Genomic DNA, 13,426 nt, shown 5'->3' with positions numbered 1-13,426 from the left:
TAAAAAACAGGGAGAAAAAGAAACTGGCTCCGGTACGACCTTCCGAACGGCTGAAATTGAAGTATATAATACACGTTTTTCGGGATTCCGGGACCCCGGAACAAAATTCTCCGGAAATCACATAGAAAGTTCCTAGGGTCAGATAAAGTGGCCACGCAAAGTTTGAGCACCAACGGAAGACATTTGGGGGTGCCGGTGTGCCACAAACCAGCATTCGCCGAAACTCGGAATTATCGTGAAAAATGTATTAAAGATCGTTATTTGAGGCTGAAATCGAACAGGTTGATTCCTGAAATGAGCTCGGACGCGTGATTGAAAAACAGGGAGAAAAAGAAACAGGGTCCGGTACGACCCTCCGAACGGCGGAAATTGAAGTGTATAATACACGGTTTTCAGGGATTCCGGAACAAAATTCTCCGGAAATCACATGGAAAGTTCCCCGGGTCATATAAAGCGGCCACGCAAAGTTTGAGCACCAACGGAAGACATTTGGGGGTGCCGTTGTGCCACAAACCAGCATTCGTCGAAACTCGGATTATCGTGAAAAATGTGTTAAAACTCGTGATTTAAGGCTGGCATCGAACAGGTTGATTCCCGAAATCGAACAAGTTGATTACTGAAATGAGCTCGGACGTGTGATTGAAAAACAGGGAGAAAAAGAAACAGGGTCCGGTACGACCTTCCGAACGGCTGAAATTGAAGTGTATAATACACGGTTTCTCGGGATTCCGGGGTCCCGGAACAAAATTCTCCGGAAATCACATAGAAAGTTCATCGGGTCAAATAAAGCGGTCACGCAAAGTTTGAGCACCAACGGAAGACATTTGGGGGTGCCGGTGTGCCACAAACCAACATTCGCCGAAACTCGGAATTATCGTGAAAAATGTATTAAAGCTCGTTATTTGAGGCTGAAATCGAACAGGTTGATTCCTGAAATGAGCTCGGACGCGTGATTGAAAACGGGAGAAAAAAAAAAGGGTCCCATTACGACCTTCCGAACGGCAGAAATTGAAGTGTATAATACACGGTTTTTCGGGATTCAGGATCCCGGAACAAAATTCTCCGGAAATCACATAGAAAGTTCCCCGGTTCATATAAAGCGGCCACGTAAAGTTTGAGCACCAACGGAAAACATTTGGGGGTCTTAGGTGTGCCACAAACCAAGATTCGCGAAACTCGGATTATCGTGAAAAATGCGTTAAAGCTCGTTATTTGAGGCTGGAATCGAACAGGTTGATTCTTGAAATGAGCTCGGACGCGTGATTGAAAAAAGGGAGAAAAAGAAACGCTCGGTACGACCTTCCGAGCAAATTTGAAATTGAAGTATATATAATACACGGTTTTTCGGGATTCAGGGGTCCCGGAACAAATTTCTCCGGAAATCACATAGAAAGTTCCTCGGGTCAGATAAAGTGGCCACTCAAAGTTTGAGCACCAACGGAAGACATTTGGGGGTGCCGGGGTGCCACAAACCAGCATTCGCCGAAACTCGGATTATCGTGAAATATGTGTTAAAGCTCGTTATTTGAGGCTGAAATCGAACAGGTTGATTCCCGAAATCGAACAAGTTGATTCCTGAAATGAGCTCGGACGCGTGATTAAAAAACAGGGAGAAAAAGAAAAAGGGTCCGGTAAGACCTTCCGAACGGCTGAAATTGAAGTGTATAATACACGGTTTTTCGGGATTCCGGGGTCCCGGAACAAAATTCTCCGAAATCACATAGAAGGTTCCTCGGGTCAGATAAAGTGGCCACGCAAAGTTTGAGCACCAACGGAAGACATTTGAGGGTGTCGTTGTGCCACAAACCAGCATTCGCCGAAACTCGGATTATCGAGAAAAATGTGTTAAAGCTCGTTATTTGAGGCTGAAATCGAACAGGTTGATTCCTGAAATCAAACAGGTTGATTCCTGAAATGAGCTCGGACGCGTGATTGAAAATTAGGGAGAAAAAGAAACAGGGTCCGGTAAGACCTTCCGAACGGCTGAAATTGAAGTGTATAATACACGGTTTTTCGGGATTCCGGGGTCCCGGAACAAAATTCTCCGAAATCACATAGAAAGTTCCTCGGGTCACGTAAAGTGGCCACGCAAAGTTTGAGAACCAACGGAAGACATTTGGGGTTGTCGTTGTGCCACAAACCAGCATTCGCCGAAACTCGGATTATCGTGAAAAATGTGTTAAAGCTCGTTATTTGAGGCTGAGATCGAACAGGTTGATTCTTTAAATGAGCTCGGACGCGTGATTGAAAAACAGGGAGAAAAAGAAACAGCGTCCGGTACGACCTTCCGAACGGCTTAAATTGAAGTAAATACACGGTTTTTCGGGATTCCGAGGTCCCGGAACAAAATTCTCCGAAAATCAGATAGAAAGTTCCTCGGGTCAGATAAAGCGGCACGCAAAGTTTGAGCACCAACTGAGCACCAACGGAAGACATTTGGGGGTGCCGGTGTGCCAGAAACCAACATTCGCCAAAACTCGGATTATCGTGAAAAATGTGTTAAAGCTCGTTATTTGAGGCTGAAATCGAACAAGTTGATTCCTGAAATCGAACAGGTTGATTCCTGAAATGAGCTCGGGCGCGTGATTGAAAAGCAGGGAGAAAAAGAAACATGGTCCGGTACGACCTTCCAAACGGCTGAAATTGAAGTATATAATACACGGTTTTTCGGGATTCCGGAGTCCCGGAACAAAATTCTCCGGAAATCACATAGAAAGTTCCTCGGGTCAGATAAAGCGGCCACGCAAAGTTTGAGCACCAACGGAAGACATTTAGAGGTGCTAGTGTGCCACAAACCAGCATTCGCCGAAACTCGGATTATCGTGAAAAATGTGTTAAAGCTCGTTATTTGAGGCTGAAATCGAACAGGTTGATTCCTGAAATCGAACAAGTTGATTTCTGAAATGAGCTCGGACGCGTGATTGAAAAACAGGGAGAAAATTAAATAGGGTCCGGTACGACCTTCCGAACGGCTGAAATTGTAGTGTTTAATACACGGTTTTTTGGGATTCCGGGGTCCCGAAACAAAATTCTCTGGAAATCACATAGAAAGTTCCTCGGGTCAGATAAAGCGGCCACGCAAAGTTTGAGCACCAACGGAAGACATTTGGGGGTGCCGGTGTGCCACAAACCAGCATTCGCCGAAACGCGGATTATCGTGAAAAATGAGTTAAAGCTCGTTATTTGAGGCTGAAATCGAACAGGTTGATTCCTGAATTTCCGGTACGACCTTCCGAACGGCTGAAATTGAAGTGTATAATACACGGTTTTTCGGGATTCCGGGGTCCCGGAACAAAATTCTCCGGAAATCACATAGAAAGCTTCTCGGGTCAGATAAAGCGGCCACGCAAAGTTTGAGCACCAACGGAAGACATTTGGGGGTGCCGTTGTGCCACAAACCAGCATTCGTCGAAACTCGGATTATCGTGAAAAATGTGTTAAAGCTTGTTATTTGAGGCTAAAATCGAACAGGTTGATTCCTGAAATGAGCTCGGACTCGTGATTGAAAAACAGGGAGAAAAAGAAACAGCGTCCGGTACGACCCTCCGAACGGCTCAAGTTGAAGTGTATAATACACGGTTTTTCGGGATTACGGGGTCCCGGAACAAAATTTTCCGGAAATCACATAGAAAGTTCCTCGGGTCAGATAAAGCGGCCACGCAAAGTTTGAGCACCAACGGAAGACATTTGGGGGTGCCGGTGTGCCACAAACCAGCATTCGCCGAAACGCGGATTATCGTGAAAAATGAGTTAAAGCTCGTTATTTGAGGCTGAAATCGAACAGGTTGATTCCTGAAATCGAACAGGTTGATTCCTGAAATGAGCTCGGACGCGTGATTGAAAACGAGGAGAAAAAGCAGGTCGGTAAGACCTTACGAGCATTTGAAATTGAAGTGTATAATACACGGTTTTTCGGGATTCCGGGGTCCCGGAACAAAATTTTGTTTCGAGACCCTCGAATCCCGAAAAACCGTGTATTATAATACACTTCAAATTAAGCCGTTCGGGAGGTCGTACCAGACCATAATTCTTTTTCTCCCTGTTATTCTATAACGTGTCCGAGGTCATTTCAGGATTTAACCTATTGGATTACAGCCTCAAATAACGAGTATTAATCCATTTTCCACGATTATCCAAGGTTCGACGAATCCTGGTTTATCGCATACCGGCACCCCCAAATGTCCTCCGTTTCCCCTCAAATTTTGTGTGGCCGCTTTATCTTACCCGAGGAACATTTTGTGTGATTTCTGGAGAATTTTGTTCCGAGACCTTAGAATCCCGAAAAATCGTGTATGACACTTCAAATTGAGCCGTTCGGGAGGTCGTACCGGGCCATGTTTCGAGGTCATTTCAGGATTTAACTTATTCGATTTTCAACCTCAAATGACGAGTATTAATCTATTTTTCACGATTATCCGAGGTTCAACGAATGCTTGTTTATCGCAAAGCGGCACCCCCAAATAACATCCGTTTCTCCCCAAATTTTGTGTGGCTGCTTTATTTGAACCAATGAACTTTCTGTGTGATTTATATAGAATTTTCTTCCGAGATCCTGAAATCCCGGAAAACCGTGTATTATACACTTCAAATTGAGCCGGGGAAGTCGTACAAGACCCCGTTTGTTTTTCTCCTGGTTACAAATATTAGTCATACATGACATGGTTACAAATTTTATGGTTATATCAGTTCTCAGATCAATACCGAAAGCTCTTGCTTTTTTTAATGAATTCGAATTGAATCTATTGAACTCTTGTTCACAATCTCACTCTACCACCAAAAATATAAATTTATTCTATTTTTACTTAAGAATTAGAAAAAATACTTAAAAATAATTTCGGTGCTGGTGTTCCAGGACTAGAAAAAGGACCCGTGGCATGGACGCCACTTGGTGACGAGTCTGACAAGCTAGGCCGCAATCATATATTTTCGTGCTCGTTCTTAATTTCGGACGCCTATCAATCTTGACATTCATGTTGATGACCTCTTGACTTAAGCATCATAAATGACCTGTATATATTTGATATGCAAAACTTATCAACATAGTAAAAACTCAAGAGAAATGGCGAATTTAAGCAATCACAAAATATTTCTCTCGTTCCTCTTAGTTACACTATTGCTCTTCGGTACTCCTATAATCCATGCTAGGCAAGCACAAATATTCGTACCGAAACACGGAACAAATGTAAAGAGCAACCCGGTTGAGAAGAAACCACCCGTTGCTCTGAAACCGGGTAAATGTTTATTACCGCCTTGTAAGTCGTCGCCATTACATGATCGCCTGCCTTGCGAAGATTACGATTATGGATTTATGGATGACATCACAAATAATGGGAACATGTTATATTTTGTGTCATAGTGTAATATAAAGGTTCCGGCTGCAGGTTTCCTTGTGTGCCCTTTGTAATTAGGTGTCTTTGAATAAGGAATCAGAGGCTACGTAATATTATGATATACGGAGTATAAAACATGTATTTTCTCATCTCTCTTTGAAGTAGTATAATATACTACGTATATAAATAATTATCGTGTTTGGATATATGTACAAAAACTCTTAGTGAACATGTTATAATGTTATATTTTGTGTCGTAAGGTAATAATACAGTACTCCGTATATAAGATAGACAAATATAAAACCAACTAGTTTTAACCCGCGCAATTTTGCGTGTGTTTGCTTTTAAAACATTGTTATTATAAAAATCTTTAAAATATATGAAATGTACGTTATATATGTCATGTTTGGCCCGTTTATAGCAATAGAGGGATATCCCCCGTCTATAATGAGAATTTGTGATTGTGATTTTATAAATGTCATGTTTATAATTTATATCTCCCCGTTTATAATTTATATATTTAATTGATTATAGGGTGCTTGGATGACTTTTTTCAGAGAATAAAATACACACATTTAAACCGCTATTTTCTTATGTACCTCTTATTATTAATATGTGTTGTACTCTAGATGGATAACTCACTTCTTAAACATCAATATTGTCATTTAAACTGTGTGTTTAATGATCGTGTTTACATTATGTCACTAATCACCCGTCTTGTTTGTTGGCTCGAATCAACTATAATTATCAGAGTTGAACTGAATTGTTTATCTTTAATATTTTTATTTTTTAGTAAATTGATAGTTTTATTTAGTATTTCATATTTAATACTGAGTAATGTTTATTAATAAAAATGTGATTTTTATCAATTATTATAATATTATTTACTTTAACCAATTGTTGTAATTTGTTGTAATTATATTTAATTTTGCCAATTGTTGTAATTAAACTTTTGACTGTATATTATTTTGTATTGCATAATTTAATAATCGTATTATTTACGTTCAAATTTTTTGTTTATAAAAACTAAGGTGAGTAAAAAATAAAAAAAACATAAATCATAAAGAAATCACTAGATCTCATTGAATACGGGCGATATCCGTCACAAACCGTTTCCTCTCACAAAATACTCATTGAGAGGTGAGTGGGAAGCACATGGGGGGTGTCCCACCTTGTCCCCTCTCCCTTTTTGTGAGAGGTCACAAGCTTGTGACGGGATTAGCTCATCACAAGCAAGACTAGCTGTAAAGAAATTAATTGAGATGTGAAGTAATGGGGTCCACCATTATTACTTTTTTGGAAAAAAAAAATTGTGTATGCTGAGTTGGATGCATGAGGTTGCTTTAAATGTTTTGATATTTATAAAGATAAAATTTCTACGTAAAAATATAAACTTATTTCATTTTTATTTAAGAATTAGGAAAAATACTTCAAAAAACAATGGGATATTTTACGATGTACCCTCGTGATTTTCGGTTTTCTAAGTTGCACTCCTTTTTTTTTTATTCTATGGTGTACCTCTAAACTATACTATATATTAGTCTATACCATGACCTTATTTATTGTCTTTGATAACTTAGTTTCTTAAATGACTTATTAAATCCTCTATTTATTATGCCAATTACTCGATAACCTATTCATTTACTTATTAGTTCGCCGAATTACTCATTTGCCCAGGAAATAGTATACGAAACTAACTAAACGTTCAATAAATCTCCATTATCATGTCATTAATCATAACAGATGTTTTTAATAGTAGTTGGTGTTTGTTAAAAGTGATTTGTAATGTTTCTCATATACAATGATGATACAACACTAATAAGTCAGAATAAATGTCAAAATACGGTCATTTGATAGTGATCATAAAGTTAATGGAAAGTTAAACGAGGTTATGATGAATAAATAGGTAAGAAGTTTAGGTATACAATGTAGAATTAAAAAAAAACAAATGGGGTACAAGTTAGAAAACCGAAAAACTCCGAGGTACACCGTAAAATATCCCAAAAAGAATTCAGTTCCGGTGTTCTTGGACCCGAAAAAGGACCCGTGGCATGGACGCCACTTGGTGACGAGTAAGCTAGGCCGCAATCATATATTTTCGTGCTCGTTCTTAAATTCGGACGCCTATCAATCTTGACATTCATGTTGACGACCTCTTATACTCTTAGGCCCTGTTCTTTTGGACTGAAATTGTCTCGAATCGAATCGAATCGATCAATAGAGTGAATCAATCGAATCGAACTTAATGGAGTGAAGTCGAATCAATCAATCAATCGAATTGATCAAATCTGATCGAATCGAATCAATCAATGAAATAATAATAAAAAGATTATATTAATATTAATAATAATAATAATAAATATTATAATAAAAATAATACCAATAATAATAATAAATATTATTATAATATTGCTCATTAATAATAATATATTAATATAATCTAATAATAATAATCTAATAAGATATATAAAAAATAAAATATTAATATAATAATAAATAAAGTAATAATAATAATATATTAGTAATATAAATGATAACATTATTAATAATAATATAATATATTAATACTAATAACTAAAAAATAAATAATATAATAATAATAATAATAATAGGTCTAATATAATAACTTATTAACATAATAATATTAAATATAATAATAATAATAGTAATAATAATAATAATAATAATAATAATAAATATGTGATTAATAATATTAATAATGAGTATATTAATAAAATAATAAATATTAAATAATAATTTATTAATATAATAATATTAAATATAATAATAATAATAATAATAATAATAATAATAATAAATATGTTATAAATAATATTAATAATAATAAATATATTAATAAAATAATAAATATAATAATAATAATAATAATAATAATAATAAATCTATTAAATATAAATATATTAATATAAACAATACGAATTAATTATTAATACATATAATAGTAATATAATAAATATAAAAATAATATAATAATAATAACAATAACAATAGTAAATAAATTAATATAAAAGTAATAATAAGAATATCAATAAGAATAATAATAGTAATGTTGAACTGAACTGAACTGAACTGAACTGAACTGAACTGAATTGAGCTGAACTGAACTGAACTGAACTGAATGGAGCTGAACTGAACTGAACTGAACTGATTAGAACTGAAATTAAGTCCAAAAGAACAGAGCCTAGACATCATAAATGACCTGTGTATAAATTTGATATATATGCAAAACTTCTCAAAATCGTAAAAACTTAGAGAAATGGCAAATTTAAGCAATCACAAAATATTTCTCTCGTTCCTCTTAGTTACACTATTGCTCTTCGTTACTCCAATAATCCATGCTAGGCAAACCCAAATATTCGTACCGAAAGATGGAACAAATGTAAAGAGCAACCCGGTTGAGAAGAAACCACCCGTTGCTCTGAAACCGGGTAAATGTTTATTACCACCTTGCAAGTCGTCGCCATTACATGATCACCTGCCTTGACGAAGATCGTGATTATAGAAGCCATTGCAAATAATGGGAACATGTTATATTTTGTGTCATAGTGTAATATAAAAGTTCCGGCTCCAGGTTTCCTTGTGTACCCTTTGTAATTAGGTGTGATTGAATAATGAATTCAGAGGCTACGTAATATGTATGATATAAAAAACATGTATTTTCTCGTATCTGCTTGAAGTAGTATAATACTCCGTATATAAATAATTATCGTGTTTGGATAAGGTACAACGTGATTATATCTACAAAAACTCGATAAACTGCAGAATACAATCACAATTAACTCGCTACTTAGATAGCAACAATCGTGTAAAAGGATAATCGATTGTGAATTAGATAGACCAGCATCAATTTCGGAGAAACAACAAACGAACATTTTCAACTCCAGCTCAAATCTGTAAAATCAACATTTTCAACTCCGCCTCAAAACAATAATCAACATTTTCAACTAAGGAATAAAGACTGAAATCAACATTTTACCAAAAAAAAAACTCACATTTTACCAAACAAAAAAAAATCAACATTTCACAAAATTAAAACAATTACATCTACTATTTGGAACCAATTTGGAATGCAGTGCTGAATTTGAATGTAAATGTCAATGTGTAAAATTGGCAAATCTAAAAGAAATAGAAGGATTTACGAAAACGGATCATACTAATTCGTTCATTAATTGGTAAATCCATAGTTACATCAAACCAATTGCATTCAACATCGTCCAATTTCCTAAAACAACAACGAAAACACTACTAATACTAATATATCAGCATTACAGCAAAATAATTAAGAGCTAGTAAACTTAGTAACAGCCTTAGTCCCTTCAGAAACAGCATGCTTCGCCAATTCACCAGGAAGCACCAATCGCACAGCAGTCTGAATCTCCCTGGAAGTAATCGTCGGCTTCTTATTATACCTCGCAAGCTTCGAAGATTCCTGAGCAAGCTTCTCAAAGATATCATTGATGAAACTGTTCATAATACTCATCGCCTTGCTCGAGATTCCGATATCAGGATGAACTTGCTTGAGAACCTTGAAGATGTAGATCTTGTAGGTTTCAACACTCTTCTTGTTTCTCTTCTTCTTTTTGTCTCCGGTTGCTGCAGTTCCGGCTTCTTTCGGGAGTTTCTTTCCGGCTTTCGGCTTTTTCTCCGCTGGCGCCTTTTCGGCCTCAGCAGGCTTTTTTTCTGCGGGTTTTTTGTCTCCTTTGGGTGCCATTGAATTTTTAGTGTTTTGAATTGTGAGGATTGAGGAAGATGGGAAATGTGAATGGTGTGGAGTGACTGGAAAAATGAGGTGTTTATTTATAGGGAGAGGGGGAGTGTTGTGATTGGTTTAAAGGTGTTGGGATGGATCGGTGACGTGGAAGGTTTATGGTGTGGTTATAAGCCGTTGATTGATGGAGGTAAATTAACGGGTGGGATATAAAGTTGAAGTAAAGGAGGAGTTTTGCGTGGTATGTAGTACGTGGAGTGCTGTGATTGGGTAAATTAGTCTTGCTCGGATCTGTGACATGGCGGTATGTTTATTTTGGCCCCTTTGAAATATTTTTGTTTCTACGGTGCGCGGGAGATTATTGCGCTATTACAATTTACAAACTCCTTCAATTTGTAGTTACGTATAATACTCTCATACTCATTTACGATTTTACGCCTATCTTAATTGTAGGAATCAAAATTATTGAAGGACAAAATATGCATTGTTGAATACGAATATAATAATTGTATTTGTATATTCCGTATAAAACCGTTTTTTATCTTATTTTTGTTATTTTCTTAGGATCCTAGACAAATAGTACCTACCATCTTTCGATTATCATCCCTAATATTCTAATAACGCGCGTGTAGTCTGCAACCTTGCATGAAAACCCGTCAAGCCCTCGAGGGTAAATACATACTCCGTATATGGATATTAATATAATGCTCATATGTGATATAGTCATTCACTCATTCCATCTTAATTTTATTATCCTTTAAATAAATAATTACCACTATCTTTAGCAAAACAATATTATTTAAGCTCTTTATAATTCAAAATGTAAAATAGACGGTTTATCTGTCTTCATCAAAAACATTTGATTACAATTTTGTCAAATTATGAACACTTGACTCTCCCAGATAGGGTTGCACATAAAGTAAGACCGGACTGATCGATCCGGTCTATCTAGACCGAATACAATCTGATTTGGTTCGGTCCAAGAAAACAAAATCACCTTTGTTCATATACTGACAATATACTGTCCTTGAGCTAATACGTGGCTACTATCACTTTTGCTATATTACGCAGTTAATATATAGCGGTATTTATATTTGTTTTAATTGATTGATTATGCAACATTTAATATAGTTTGTTGTTTTTGCAGATACAATTACAATATATTCTTAAATTCGCATTATGTGTGACTTTGTAAATGGTAAGTTTTTTTTTTTATGACTTGTTTGAATTACATCTTCTTATCATTTATTTACTTCCTTTGTCCCGATCATTTGTTGGCATTTGATTAAAATACTCTCACAAAGAATAAAAAAGAGAGACGACACAAAAGGGAGTATCTTTGTACTTTTTCACATACAAAATTTACTCTTTTACATACGATTTTTACAATATTACCCGGCCCTTGTCATTTTCTTTCTCATCCCCCATCCTCAAACGCACAATATAACTCGACCAATCACCCCCTCCTTCCCTATTTCTCAAAGTAATTAGCTATTACTCTAATTCAGTCACACTCTTATCACACAAATACATCCAAGACATAAGTATTTTATCCTTTATACGAACAGTAGCATACAAAAATAAGGTTTGAAGGAACTAAGAAGTGCGAAACTATAACGGTCTAAATATTGATGATATGAGGTCACCATCCATTATCAAGTTTTTAACCTCAATGCAATAATCAACCCAGTTGCAGGGTATATATTATTTGTGAAAAGTCTCTAATCAAAGCTAAGCAAGCAATTGAGAACGATAGATAGATGTTATTTTTATATAACATTGTTATTGTTATTATGCAGGGTATATATAAACAAGAGTTGTCAAGTGTCTTGGCTAAAATTCATCGCTCGGTTACGCCTACATAGCACCAACATACATGAAGTAGATGAATTCATCCGAACTACAATGTTTTTAATTAAAAGTCCAGCGTAGAACTCCTATTGTAAGAAATTGTTTTGTTAGTTAATTAAAGATAAGTATACAACTAAAACTATAATATATGTGCATACTGAAACTTTTGCTTGAATTACAGTGTGATCAACTCCACTTGGTTTATCAATACAATTGGAATTTTACAGAAGATTTGTTATACGTAGATAAATAAATTAAGGGTTTTGATATATACAACCCAATGGGTAGTATTTAAGAAACTAAATATGGAAAGAAATTCTTAAGATATGCATTAATTGCATTGGGTTGTGCATAAATTAGTCTTGAATTCCTAACTTAATACCAAATATGGAAGATATTAAATACTTAAATACAACCCAATGGGTTGTATATATCAAAACCCATAAATTAAAGGGTATGATTGTTAGATAATTTTTAGAAATTGTTGATAGACTAGAACCCCTTTATACAATTAACCACGTAATTCTAATGAGAATTACTTACATAAGGGAAAACTCCCTGAATTGAAACAATCAACGTACCATTCATTACTTGGAGAAATTATTGGATGTTAATTATATGCTTACAGTCTTTAGGGTTGGTATAGGTATAGATAGATGTATTAACTAGAGTTCTACATATAGGGATTATATATTCCTAGACATAAGTATTTATAGAGTTCTAAACAAAATATATCTCTTTACCTATGAGATTAGTTTTTATTATCTCATCCACTTTAATTGTCATGAGATTTCTATTGACTTGGAAAAGGCAGTTGATGGATGCGATTTTTATCATGAGTTTTTATTTATGGATGCGATTTTTATCATGAGACAGTTAATGGAATACAATCGGGACAAGAAGAAGGACTTACATATGGTTTTTATTGACTTAGAAAAGGCATATGATAGGGTACCAAGAGAAGTACTTTGGTGGGCTTTGGCGAGAAAGGGTGTGTCGCGAAAATATATTGACCTCATAAAGGACATGTATGAGGGGGTTAGTGCAAGTGTTCGCACTAATGTTGGGAGAACGGAAGAATTTCCTATTACCATCGGGGTGCATCAAGGTTCCGCAGTTAGTCCTTTTCTCTTTGCTATAGTTATGGATGAGTTGACAAGGGATATTCATGACGACATCCCTTGGTGTAATTAATGATGTTTCTTGATGATCTTTGTGTTGATTGATGAGACAAAAGAGGGGTGGAGAGAAAGTTGGAATTGTGGAGGCAGACTTTAGAGACTCGTGGGTTTAGGCCGAGCGGGGAGTAAGACCGAGTATTTGAGGTGTCAGTTCACTAAGGTGTTGGGGTTGAGATCGACAGAGGCGGGGAGTATTATTTTCGATGGGAATGTTGTTGAGGGTTCGGATTTCTTCAGATATCTAGGATCTATTATTCAAAAAGATGGGGAGTTAGACGGAGATGTGGCTCACATAACTAAAGCGGGATGGTTGAAATGGAAGAGTGCTTCAGGGT

General features: G+C 35.9%; 1 protein-coding gene across 1 annotated transcript; it reads right to left on the bottom strand.

Annotated features, from left to right (window-relative positions):
• Positions 1-9,485: 9,485 nt before the first annotated feature.
• LOC141591519 (histone H2B.3-like) lies at positions 9,486-10,131 on the bottom strand. Its single transcript, XM_074411879.1, has one exon. The coding sequence runs from the start codon at positions 10,060-10,062 to the stop codon at positions 9,631-9,633; it is 432 nt and encodes a 143-aa protein (XP_074267980.1). The 5' UTR covers positions 10,063-10,131; the 3' UTR covers positions 9,486-9,630.
• Between the last annotated feature and the right edge of the window lie 3,295 nt (positions 10,132-13,426).

This window comes from Silene latifolia, chromosome 7, assembly GCF_048544455.1.
Source record: "Silene latifolia isolate original U9 population chromosome 7, ASM4854445v1, whole genome shotgun sequence".
Classification (NCBI taxonomy): domain Eukaryota; kingdom Viridiplantae; phylum Streptophyta; class Magnoliopsida; order Caryophyllales; family Caryophyllaceae; genus Silene; species Silene latifolia.
This window is presented reverse-complemented; position numbering and strand designations above follow the sequence as displayed.